Source organism: Pelodiscus sinensis, chromosome 2 (assembly GCF_049634645.1).
Source record: "Pelodiscus sinensis isolate JC-2024 chromosome 2, ASM4963464v1, whole genome shotgun sequence".
In the NCBI taxonomy this organism is placed as follows: domain Eukaryota; kingdom Metazoa; phylum Chordata; order Testudines; family Trionychidae; genus Pelodiscus; species Pelodiscus sinensis.
Genome location: NC_134712.1, coordinates 252,486,530 through 252,499,661, shown reverse-complemented (window position 1 = coordinate 252,499,661; position 13,132 = coordinate 252,486,530). Strand labels below are relative to the sequence as shown.

The window sequence follows — 13,132 nt, the reverse complement described above, 5'->3', positions numbered from 1 at the left end:
GCGCTATTTTGAAATACCCTATTTTGAAAACAGAAATGCTGTCTAGATGCGGTTATTTTGAAAGAAAACCCTTCTTTCGAAATTACCCTTAAACCTCATTTTATAAGGAATAAGGGTAATTTCGAAAGAAGGGTTTCACGAGATATACCGGAGCAATTGACAAAGGCTTCTCTTGTCAACCGCACCGCATCTAGACTACCGCGCTGTGACAGATCAACTGATCGTCGGCCCAGCGTGGCGGCCATTTTTATTTTAATGAAGCGGGGATTATTTAAATCCCTGCTTCTTTGCCTATGCCTGGTAAACTAGTTTACATGGCTCCGTTGACGGAGCCATGTAGTCTAGACGTACCCTAAGCTATAGACCAAAGTTCCTTCTGTGAGGAACTTGCAACCTAATGTTGATGGATATGATATGTGAGACAGTATAATTTCTTTTTCTTTCTTTCTTTCTTTCTTTCTTTCTTTCTTTCTTTCTTTCTTTCTTTCTTTCTTTCTTTCTTTCTTTCTTTCTTTCTTTCTTTCTTTCTTTCTTTCTTTCTTTCTTTCTTTCTTTCTTTCTTTCCCTCTCCCTCTCCCTCTCCCTCTCCCTCTCCCTCTCCCTCTCTCTCCATGCCTTCCAGCTGCTGCAGCAAGATTCACCAACAAGAGTGGAGCTATTGAAAAGGTCTCCGTTCGGCTGCGGGAGGAGGCACAACTTTGGGCTGAACTTTCAGACCCGGCTGCAGCTGTGAGGTGGTTGAAAAATGGGAAGGAAATCCAGGCCAGTCCAAAATACGAATTGAAAACCACGGAGAGGAAACGCATCCTGAAAATTCACAACGTCACGGCAGAGGACGCTGGCCTTTATACCTGTGTCTGCGAAGGGGATGAAATAGTCTATCAGCTCTCAGTGAAAGGTGGGTGACTCTGCAGTCTCCAGCCAGTGGGGTCTTTATGTGACAGAAAGGGAGCTCCTGGCACTGCGGTTCCATGGAAGCGGCAGTACCTCACTGCAGAATGGTGGTGCGCACGAGGGGAGGAAAATTTCGAAGCTGATAGCAGACCCTGTGCTCTGTCTGTAGTAGAAGCCCTGCCATGTTGTCCATCCTGTTTCATGCCCAGATGACCACGTCAGCTGCAACAAGGTGTAGTGCAGTGAACTTGGGAGGTAGGAAAAGGAAAGATGGTCTTGTGGCTAGGAAACCATCCAGGTAGGCAGGCGACAGAGCTTCTATTTCCACCAGGGGCACAGACTCACTGTGTGACCTTGGTCAAGTCACTTAGGGTATGTCTCCGCTACTGAAAATCACCCACAGCTGGTCTGTGTCAGCTGAGTCTAGCTCAGGGGCTCAGGCTGAGTGGTGACGCAATTGCTGTGTAGATGCTCGGAGTGTTACAAGGGGGAGGGAAAAAAATTGTTCTCAACCTCTGAGGATAGGACAAGAAGCAATGGGCTTAACTTGCAGCAAGGGAGGTTTAGGTTGGACATTAGGAAAAACTTCCTACCAGGGTGGTGAAACACTGGAATAAATTGCCCAGGGGGGTTGTAGAATCTCCATTCCTGGAGATATTTAAGAACAGGTTGGATAGACACCTGTCAAGGGTGGTCATAGAGTCATAGAATCCTAAGGCTGGAGTAGTTGGCAGACATCCACAAATGCTTTTGCTGGCATGTAGCTCTCAAATGAAAAAGCTGTGTTGACGTTTCTGGTGCTGTTAGAGGGAGTTAGTCCTGCTGTGTTTATGCTTTAGCTGCAAATGTGTCCTCTTCAGCATCTGTTAGGTTGCTGTAATTATTCTATTTGTTAGCCAGCACAATCTTTACACCAGAAGCTAGTGACTGTAAGAAAAACCAGAGTGTCCAGAATACCCCCACACCTGTCTCGGCCATTCCCCCATTTGCTTGTTTAGTCAGCTGTTGTGTGAAGTCTAAATCCTTTGGGACACAGATTGCGTTTTACTTCTCTGTGCAGTTCCGTAGTAAGGGTGTTTTTTTTATCTTAGTTAGGGATTTTTAATGCTACGACAGGAGAAATCCTCATGAACCAAATTTTCATCATTTTTTCATCAAGTTTTTTAGATTGTTTCTATCTGGAATCCCTCCTTACTACTAGGCTGCCCCGATCACAAAGCATCCACTCTACTCCTTGAGCCAAAGGAAAATTCCTATTAGATGTAACTGACAGCAGCATTAAAATTTCCTTCCAAGCCTCAGCCCTATGGGGAGTAATTGGAAGTTGCACTCCGAGGCCTTGTCTCCACATACCAGAGGGTCAATGCTCCGGTGATCAATTTTCCAGGGTTCGATTTAGTGGGTCTAGTAAAGACCCAGTAAATCAAATGCTGAGGGTGCCCCTGTTGACCATGGTACACCTCACTGTTGCGAGTAAGGGAAGTCGATGAGATAGCTGGAATTACATATACTGCATCAATTTTCTCCGCCAGTGTAGACCTGACCTCAGCCGGTTGGCTTCCAGATTGGGACCGAAAGGGTCTCTAGCTATTTTCAGCAGGGATGTTTAGTAACCTACATAGTAGAGTTTGGGTTTCTGTGGTGATGGTAGAGTGGTGATGAAAGAAGTTCTGCACACTCATCGCTATTAGAATGATGATTAAAGATTAAAAAGATTTAAAAAAAAAGTAGTTTGGCAGCGTTGTAAAAAGAGGGTTGAATTTACACTATTTACCGTGTATCAAGCTCTTCAGTGCTCAGCAGTTTGATTCTGGTTTCCCTGCATATAACAGCACAGCAACTGGATAAAAGTTGTTGAAATATTTTTTAATTTAAATATATTAGATATATTTTTATTTAAATTAAGGGTAAAACCATACGTAGGTCTACTCCTGTCATAGGAGCTTTGCTCACACCAGAGCAACAAGCAAAGTGAAACTTTTGCTCTACTTTTTAAAATGACATGGCAGAATGTTAGGGAAAAAATTCCATTCATCAGAATAATTGGTATTTTGTCTTCAAGCACATATTTTGAGTATTGCTACTGTTGTGTATTTGGATTTATACCTTGAATGAGTGTGATTATACTGGTATATTGATTATTCGTCTACAAATTAGTATAACACTGACTTATTTTAATTTTTTTGTGCTCTGATTAGTTTCCTGTAGAGAATATCTGTTCATTTTTAGAATGCATTTGCAATTCTGTAGACTTATAGTGCAGTACAACTCAAATTATCCAGATTACATTTAAATATTTTATAAGGTTCAATTATTTGCTGCCTAGATAAATACAATAAAGAGTTTTGTGTCACCTTAAAGACTGAGGGTATGTCTACACTAGCCCTCTAATTCGAACTAGGAAGGCTAATGTAGGCATTCGAAGTTGCAAATGAAACCCGGGATTTAAATATCCCGGGCTTTATTTGCATCTTCCCATCCAGGCGCCATTTTTAAATCCCCCTAGTCCAAACTAACTGCCCGCGGCTACACGCGGCAGTTAAACGTTAATTCGAACTAAGTCCTTAGTTTTAAAATGGCGCCCGGATTTTAAAATGGCGCCCGGATGGGAAGATGCAAATAAAGCCCGGGATATTTAAATCCCAGGCTTCATTTGCAACTTCGAATGCCTACATTAGCCTCCCTAATTAGAAATAGGGGGCCAGTGTAGACATACCCTGATGGATTTATTTGGGCATAATCTTTCATGGGCAAAAATCTGATAAAGTGGGTTTTTGCACACAAAAGCCCATGTCCTAATAAATCTGTTAGTCTTTAAGGTGCCACAGGACTCCTCGTTGCTTGTGCAGATAGACTAACATAGCTACCCCCCGACGGATAAATACAGTGATTTAACAAGCCCCCATGTTTTCCCTAATATTTGCTCATTCTCACTTTCTTCCATTCTTTCCTTCCTGCCTCTAGGCTTGCTGGTGGGGTGGGGCAAAGAGGGCAGTTGGCCTGGTGTCTGGCGATTCTAAGGGGCCCTAGGCTTCTGGCCACTGCAGCTGCTGCCCTGGGCCCTTTAAATCACCATGGGAACATAGGAGCACTGCTCTGTGGGGCTCTAAAGGGTGTGGGGAAGGCCCAGCGCCGCGGCATGGAAGGCTGGCTGCCCCAGCCCCGTCCCTTCTGCCTCAGGCCCTGCCCCTTCTGACAAGTGGAACTGCCCTCCCCCCACACACACACCTTGCTTAGGGGGCCACGGAAGCTGTGGGCCCCCCCTACCTGCCTCATTAAGTCGGCATCTTGGACGATAACTGAAAACCGCCCACTGTTAAAATATGAAATTCTTAGTCACAGACCCAAATGCAGAGTACATTCTAAGGCAGCCTTTACTCATGGAAATTGTTTTCTTTCCTGTGAGCGGACCACTTGACTTAGCAGAACTGCTTGCCCTCGACCTCCCTCCCAGTGTTACTTTTCTATGATTTTGTGAGTCCTAATTAAAGTCTACGTAGCTGGCTGCCTGGCTATATGACCTGACAGCGTGGACACAGTTCCTGACTGGCGCCATTGGCCGTTTTGTTTCAGCACCCGTGCACTTCACCAACAAAGAGCGCGCTGCTGGGGTTATCACTGCCGTGGCTGGAAAACAGGCTGAGTTTGTTTCGGAGACCTCGGAAGCCGACACCACGGTGCAGTGGTACAAAGAGGGCAAAGAAATCAGGCGCACAAAGAAATTCACCCTGGAGGATAACGGGAAGCTGCACAAGCTTGTCGCCTCAGCTGTAACGAAAGAGGATGAGGGAACGTACACGTGCAAAGCTGGAGAGGACACGCTAGTGTTCAGTTTAAAGGTCTCAGGTGAGTTCTTGAGGCAAGTGTGAGCAGGGCTTAAGCAGGGGGGCCGACAGACTTGCCAGGCCCCTGGGCAAAGGGGGGGGTCTGGAGTGCGCTTTGCCCCTCCCCTCAACCCTCACCACTGCCCAGAGAATACCATGCCTCTCCCTGCAGCCCTCAGCACCGCCTGGAGTGCACCACGCAGGGCTCCGGTGGCAGTTTAATAGCCCAGGGTGCTGGCTACCAGCAGTGGTGACTGGGAACCCCGGGGCCTTTTGAACAGGGGTAGTTGGCCCCTTTGCCCACACTCCCATCGGTGTTATGTTAGGCACTGAAGTCCTGCCTCACCGCACAGGACTTTTTCATTTTGCTTGAATGCTCTGTGGGACAGCGGCTGCCATGCTGATGCATATACAGCGCCTCGCACAGCGAGGTCCCGATCTCTAGTCACATCGGCAACCCACGTAAGCGACAATAATAGTGCTATTCAGGTCACTCACAGAGGCTATGTCTAGACTGCAGGCTTCTTTCGAAAGAGGCTCTTTCGAAAGATACTTTCAAAAGAGCCTCTTTCGAAAGAGAGCGTCTAGACTGCACGTGGAACTTTCGAAAAAGCAAGCCGCTTTTTCGAAAGAAAGCACCCAGTGAGTCTGGATGCTCTCTTTCGAAGAAGCCCTATTTACATTCAAGAACGCCTTCTTTTGAAAGAGCACTTTCGAAAGAAGGCGTTCTTCCTCGTGAAATGAGGTTTACCGCTGTCGAAAGAAAAGCCACGTTCTTTCGATTTAATTTCGAAAGAACGCGGCTGCAGTCTAGACGCAGGTGAAGTTTTTTCGGAAAAAGGCTACTTTTTCCGAAAAACCCCCTGAGTCTGGACACAGCCAGAATGACTAGAGACCAAACCACAAGCCAAAAGCCAAAACCACAGCCCCAAACTCTCCCCAGGTTGGATCTGGCTCTTACCTCACAATTTACACTCCCTTCGACCCCTCCGGCATGAGAGGGGGTTTGAAAGTCTGGGGTGCCTTCCAAGAAAGTCCTCGGCCTAGTAAACTCTTGAGGTGAACAGTCCTGGGCTTCCAGCAGAACGTCTGTGATCTCTGAATGTGAGTCAGTCGCTGAGATCCCTGGATCTGTCTCCACAGTAAAGTGCATGCCCTGAAGCCAAGTAGGGAGGAGTCCTAGAACTGATGTGATTCAATCCAGAGCTGGACAAAGGAGGGATCACTTGGTGGTTCCCTGTTTTGTTCATTCCCTCTGGGGCATCCGGCATTGGCCACTGTGGAAAGACAGGTCACCTTTGGTCTGACCCAGTATGGCTACTCTTAGGTTCAGAATTAATGGTGTTGAGGCTGTGGGGAAGATATAAAAATGCTCTGTGAAATCCAGATGACTCCACTCACATGGATTGGTGGGGGAGTCTGGATTTGGTTCTCTGGCTTTTGCTTTGAGCTTCATCTTCAAAAGGTTCCAGAATCTCAAAACATGGAGCTACCGAGTTTCATTTGATCCTGAGTCAAAACGACTGAATTTCACGTTGTTTCTATTGGAAATCATAGTCTCATAGACTCATAGACTCATAGACTTTAAGGTCAGAAGGGACCATTATGATCATCTAGTCTGACCCCCTGCACAGTGCAGGCCACAGAATCTCGCCCACCCAGACTCAAGCGAACCAGACTCCTATTTGCCAAAAGGTTTGTGAACCCAAGTGAACTTCTTGGCAAACAAGGTCTCAATTTCTCGCTGCTGAGAAAACCCTGGACCAGCCACGTTTCATTTGGTTTCATGTTTCGTAGTAAAAAAAATGTCCAGAGTGCTAATCAGAAGCACCGTAGGGGAGGGGCTGGAATAAAGACTGGGCAATAAGCTACCTTAGTGGGAGTGAATGTTCCCCGTAAATCTATAATGCCAGGACTCTGATGAGACTATTATTCTATAGTCAAATAATTCTTGCGAGATAGATTCCTCCTACAGGTGGATACGTTTTAACAGAAATGTTTGTTCCTTGGTGCCAAAAAAGTGGTTGGCATGGCTGTATCGTACTAGTTGTCCTTGGGATTCTTGGCGATCAAATGCAACAGGTGCTGTAGACTAATACACAGTGTTAAACTAAGGTTACTTATCGCTGATGGCAAATCAACTTACTCTTCAGCAGGCTGGCTTTGATCGAGTGCATGGTCTGAAATACATGTTGCCCTCATTGTGTTGCCTGTTAGCATGAGTGGTAGAGTGTGTCAGACATGTGGATTTCCCAGATTAATTTATGAGATGCGTATCTTCATACAGCTGCGTATCTTCATACAGCTTATGCCATCTTCACTTTAATCTTTGTAAACACATTCTAGGGGAACCCCCCCCCACCAAAACCCACAGCTGTCATTGTAGTAACCCTCAGCCTGGATCAGTAGCAGAGTATGAATCTTCAGTGCCAACCTCTGAGCCGCTATGATTTGAGATCAATGAAAACGCTATGAAGTGCATGCAGCGGTAGGCTCTTATCATCTCTGTGGCCTCCATATCAGGAGTGGGCAATAAAAAAACCTGCAGCCCACAAGGTTACTCCCTGGTAGGCCACCACCACTATGTTTACCTGCACCTCAGCAGGTATAGGAGGATCGCAGCTCTGGCTGGCCATGAATAGCTGTTTGCGGCCAATGCAAGCGGCAGGAAGGGCCGCGGACTGGGACGCTGCTCGTGTTGGCTGTGAATGGTGATTTGTGGCCAACCAGAGCTGCAATCCTTTGATACTTGCTGAGGTGCAGGTAAACATGGAGGTGGGAGCCTGTTAGGGACCACAGGCCGGAATTTACCCCTGCTCAATATCCCTTCTTTAAATCTCTCCTTATAGGTCAGGTGTTCTATAGCTTTTGTCAATTCTGTTTTGCTTTTCTGACCTCTCCCTCTCTTGCTAATTCATGTCTTTCCTAAAGTCCAGTGCCCAGAACTGGAGAGAGGACTCCAGCTGAGGCTGTGCCAAGTAGAAGGACTCTTTCAATGACTTCCTGTGTCTTACATATGACATTCCTATGGATGTTTTTCCTCAGCTACACTCATATGCAAATCCCTTAGTGACAACCATGTTGTCGTTACACTCGGTAACCATACGCATCCTTCCTGCATGAGGCTGAAACATGAAGCTGGGAGATCCATTTTTAGTAACTCCTTGGAGGGTCATCAGAAGGGCTTGAATTTGGACCTTTAGCACAGACTTCAACCAGATGAACTGCAGGAGAAATTCCACTAGTGGGTAGCTACCGTTTGCTGTTATTGTCCATGAACCTGTTACTAGAGGGGAATGAAACTCAAGCATGTTACACAAATACATGCTTCCATAGATGGAGCTCTGAAGGTCACTAAGACCAGGTCTGCGCTACCAGAGAAAGTCAGCCTAAGATACACAACTCCAGCTAGGAGACTAGCATAGCTGGAGTCGACCTATCTTAGGTCAAATTTTTGCAGTGTCCCTGCTCTGTTAGGTAGATGGGAGAAACTCTCCCATTGACTTCCCTTACTCCTCTCTGCCTGGTGGAGTACCAGAGTTGATGGGGGCATTATCAGCGGTTGATTTATACTAGACCCACTAAACTGAACCCCAAGAGATGGATCCCCGGAGTGCTGATCTCTGGGTAAGTGAAGACAAGATCTCACACTGAAATGCCAGCATGTAACTGGATCATGGTTATGTTGTTCTAGGTCAGGGCTACTCAACTTTGGAAGCCCCGGAGACCACAATGATACAGCACATGCTGAGGGCTGCAACTTAATTGTGGTTGCATATACATGCAAATATATGCAAATAGCGTCTTTCACACTGACAGGCGCGAATACAAACATTAAGGCAAGACTACACCACCCACAGGCCCCATTTAAGTCAGTTCTGCTGATATTAATAAAATGCACTATTTACCTGATTTCCACCCATATGATAGCACTTGTAATGAGCAATGATGGTCCAGGAATTGAACTGCTAAAACACATATGAACAGAAGACCATTATATTGACTGCTTTTATGTTTTGGCTCCCACCCATGGACCACAAACAAATGGGCCACAAGCCACATGTGGCCCATGAGCCGCATGTTGAGTAGCCTTGCTCTAGGTTAATGGGGGCACACACTGCTTTTCTTTCTTTTTAGATGAAGTTGTTAAGTTTGTCAACAAGCCGAAAGCAACGCCAGAAATTTCCATCGGCCCTTCGGAGAGTCTAGCGCTGGCGTGTGCGGTGTCGGTGGCAAGCGGGGCGGTGGTGTGGAAGAAGGATCAAACTGAGGTTAAGCAGGACCAGAGGACGGTAGTCATCGCTCAGGGAACAGACCGAAAGCTTATCATCAAGAACGTGACACGACATGACCAAGGGAGCTACACCTGTGAAACAAAGGATGACAAAGTAACATTCCAAGTCCAAGTCAAAGGTGAGCAGCTGCATAAACTCTCAAGGGCCTTCGAATACTTTATCCTGGGTAGCATCTTGCATCCAAGACCAGGCCTACACTAAAAGGGACGGTCAAATCAAGAAACAACATCCCTTGTTTCAAGTTTCCCCACCATCCCCATAGGGAGGGAGTGGAGCCATGGGAGTGCTAGGTGAAGTGTCAATGGTATCGTCAGATAGCTACTGGGCATGTGTGCCCAGAGCAGGCACTGCTTCCAAAAATCTCCCATCAACATTGCCGGGATGCACCTAAACCTGAAGTGAAGGAGGACACATCTCAAAAAAGCTCAGATACTACACGGGGCGAAGAACCGTCTCTTCATAATTCTGAGGTTCTACTCTAGTGAGGAGTCATCTCATGCGTGTTCATTCTGAGCCATGTCTTCCTCCTGTTGCTTTGCTGAGCCCAGAGTGCCGGGGTGTGGGTGGCTGCCGTGTACAACCTCCCACCCAGCCTGAATGCCAGCATCTGGCACCCACCTGGCTTGCCCTATATGTGTAGGGGGAAGGACTGTGGGTCCCTTCTGATTGTAGGGCCCAGCGCCATAGCAAACCTGCTAATGTCTGTATTTTGGAGGGCTGTTGAGAGGATACAGCTTTTAACTTTCCAGAAGTGCTAACTAAGGCCAGGTCTGCACTGGCGGAAAAAAACGATGCAAGATACACAACTCTAGCTACATGAATTTCATAGCTGGAGTCGACGGACTTTACACCAATTTTCTAGGGTGGCACCACAGTGGGAGGTTGATGGGTTCGTCGACTTCCCTTACTCCTTGCAAAAGCAAGGCATCCTGGGATCAAAGCAGGGGGGCTCAATGTTTGATTTAGCAGGTCTTTACTAGACCTGCTAAATCAAAGCCTGGAGGATCGAACACTAGAGCGTTGATCCTTCGGCAAGTAGAAACATTGCATTGGAGTGATATGGGGAGCATTATGTAAGGCCTGTGATAAGAGACTGAATGTGATAAGGACACATGACTGCATTTCCATCTTGCAGAGACAGAAGAGGTGTTCACAAACCAGGAGAAGGTGCAGAGGGAGGTGAAGGCCATGCTGACAGAGAACGCCATCCTCAGCTGCGAGGTGGCTCAGGCCAAGACTGACGTCAAATGGTACAAGGACGGGAAACTGATCACCTCTAGCAAGAACTTCAAGGTGGAGTCTGAGGGCAGGTCCCGGCATCTGGTGGTGGAGCAGGTAGAGAAAAAGGATGCTGGAGAATACACCTGTGAGGCTGCAGGCCAGAAACTGAGCTTCAAACTTGTCGTCACAGGTGAGAGAGATACTGTGATAAAGACATCTATCAGGAATGATCTAGACGGTACTTGGTCCTGCTGTGCGGTCAGAGTTCTGGACTTGATGATCTTTCGAGGCCCCTTCCAATACTAGTGTTCTGTGATAGGGATGTTAAATTTAGAATAATTGGCTATTCAAATAGTCAGGCCTGTGAGCCAGGCCCAGAGACAGTTTTAAAATTGGAGTTTCAAACCCAGTTCACAGAAACCTCATTGCAGAGTCCTTTCAGAGTACACACAGATCTGTTGCTGCAGTCAGAACCACTATCACCTGAGAATACATTCACAGATCTGCCATTCTTAAATCCACAGAGCACAGGCAAATCAAGTCCTGCTATTCCCTTATGAGTGATACACAATCAATGACTTTTTAGAGTGAATGGGCTGCTTGAAAGGGATGGAAATGTTGGCTCTTTCAGGTTTCAAAGAAGGAAAGTTTTGTAGTGAGATGTTGGTGAAATAAATCTGCACTGATACATTCAGGTCTGGATTTGGGATTACTCTTCCCAGCAGCCCTGACATCTTGCATGGGGGGATTTGGGTCTGTTTATTGTGAAGGAAAAGCCATACAAGCTCCACAATAAAGGTCAAAATTGTCCCTGTTGTTGCGTTTTTTGGGGTCAGGTAAAGCGGGAGAGACACAAAATGAATTCTGCCTCAGCAACAGTAGCTTTTCCTTGCCTTTCTTTCTGGGGTTCCTTGGTCGCATTTCATCCCTTATCATTCCCCTCCCCTGCAGAGGGAGAGGAGGTGTTTGCAAACCTGGAGAAGGTGCAGCGGGAAGTCAAGGTGGCCCCCATGGAGAACGCCACACTAAGTTGTGAGGTGGCCCAGGCCGAGACAGCAGTGAAGTGGTACAAGGAAGGGAAACTGATCACCTCCAGCAAGAAATTCAAAGTGGCATCTGAGGGCAAGTCCCGGCGTCTGGCCGTGGAGCAGGTGGAGAAGAAGGATGCAGGAGAATACAGCTGTGAGGCTGCAGGCCAGAAACTGGCCTTCAAGGTAGTCATCACAGGTGAGAGAAAATCCTGCCTTTCACTCTGAGGGCAGACGGCTTTTCAAAAAATTACAGGTTTTGCAACATTGTGGATAAAAATGTGCAGAGTAAATAGGTAAAATGGAGCGGACGTGGGGAGGAACCTGACTGCTCTTAGTGGGCAGGCACGTCACAGCCGAAGCAGAACATTTTCTAAACTAGGTTGGGCTACAGAATATCTGCAGAGCATCCAGCTCAGACATTCTGGCTTCTCTGCGGTGCCTTCATTTACGTTAAAAACATAACAGCTCTACGGAAAGTTGAGAAATGCTGGCCAGGCCAGGTCTCAGAGAGGGAGGAAAGTTTTCCAAGCAACATCTCAGCTCAGATAAGCTACAGGGAGACTTGAAGTGATAAATTCAGATGTGAAGCTGAGATTGCTCCAGAGGAATGAGGAGAGGTTGCGTGTGGGGGTTTGGGAAGGGGGTTATTACAGGTCCATAACTAAGGTTACATGTGGATTTGCTCTGAGGTTGGGAGAGGTCCGGCAGAGGTGAGACACATGCAATGAAAGCTGCCTCAGGTGCAGAACTGTCAGCTTCTCCCTTCCCCTTTCTCCTTCTCCGTTCTCTGGATGACACCACATCTGTGAGGGAGTTTAAGCCCTGTCATTCATTATCTTGGCAGAGGGTGAGGAGGTGTTTGCGAACCAGGAGAAGGTGCAAAGAGAGGTCAAGGCCGTGCTGACAGAGAGCGCTGCCCTCAGCTGTGAAGTGGCCCAGGCCAAAACAGACGTGAAGTGGTACAAGGACGGGAAACTGATCACCTCCAGCAAGAAATTCAAAGTGGAGTCTGAGGGCAGGTCCCGGCGTCTGGTCGTGGAGCAGGTGGAGAAGAAGGACGCCGGAGAATACACCTGTGAGGCTGCAGGCCAGAAACTGGCCTTCAAGCTTTCTATCACAGGTGAGAGTCTGCCTGCTTTCTACTCATGGGCTGATCTGCTGCCCTTTGTGATTAAAGCCCACCAGAGTTCAATGAATCTCTGGAGCTGCAGGCACCTTGGCTCTGTGTCCAGGAGGCTCTGGAGAGATTCCAGAATCGTTGCAGCGGGCGAGTGTGTGGCAGCAGCAGCAGAACATTTTCCAGGCAAGGTTGGGATTCGGAACATCTGCATGGCATCCCCCCGAGCCTGCTTGGCTTCTCCTTAATGCCACTGCAGTGCTCACTCTGCAGTGAGCCACTGCAGTTCAAGGCGGGGGAACATGGAGATTCTCGGGGTGGCTGGTGGCTGAAGCAGATGCCACACAAACTCAGTGGATAAGGGTGACATATCAGGCAAAGCGGGGGAGACGAGCAGCTCAATGACCGTGTGACGGCGCGTTGGGGTCCCCCGTCTCCTGCACCCCGAAATGGCACAAACAGACTGCACCAGCCGGTGGAATAGAGGAAGTTTATTGCCTCTCCAGGATACAGCACAGCACAGATGTAGTCTGGTCACAGAGCTGGGCTAGGATGCCTCAGGCCCCCTTGAGATGGGGGAGACTGGGCCCCTAAACTCCAGCCCCTTCTCCTAGGCTGTCTCCTCCATGCTCTCCCACAGTAACTAACTAAATTCCCTTCCAGCCCTGCCCCCCAGTCAGGGCAGCATTCCACCTTCCTTTGTTCCTCTCCATGGGGGGTGTCTGGCCACTGGCTCAACAAGTTTGGCCT

General features: G+C 47.7%; 1 protein-coding gene across 40 annotated transcripts in view; it reads left to right on the top strand.

The window, feature by feature from the left end:
* Positions 1–13,132, top strand: part of OBSCN (obscurin, cytoskeletal calmodulin and titin-interacting RhoGEF) — a 316,457-nt gene that overhangs the window by 41,287 nt on the left and 262,038 nt on the right. For 38 of the 40 annotated variants that reach the window (XM_075922914.1, XM_075922936.1, XM_075922935.1 and 35 more), the window contains exons 7-12: positions 623–898; positions 4,468–4,740; positions 8,856–9,131; positions 10,149–10,424; positions 11,186–11,461; positions 12,110–12,385. In XM_075922914.1, coding sequence (XP_075779029.1) covers positions 623–898; positions 4,468–4,740; positions 8,856–9,131; positions 10,149–10,424; positions 11,186–11,461; positions 12,110–12,385 — 1,653 coding nt within the window. The remainder of the gene's footprint in view (positions 1–622; positions 899–4,467; positions 4,741–8,855; positions 9,132–10,148; positions 10,425–11,185; positions 11,462–12,109; positions 12,386–13,132) is intronic. The other 2 variants (XM_075922913.1, XM_075922903.1) reach the window with 1 other exon arrangement.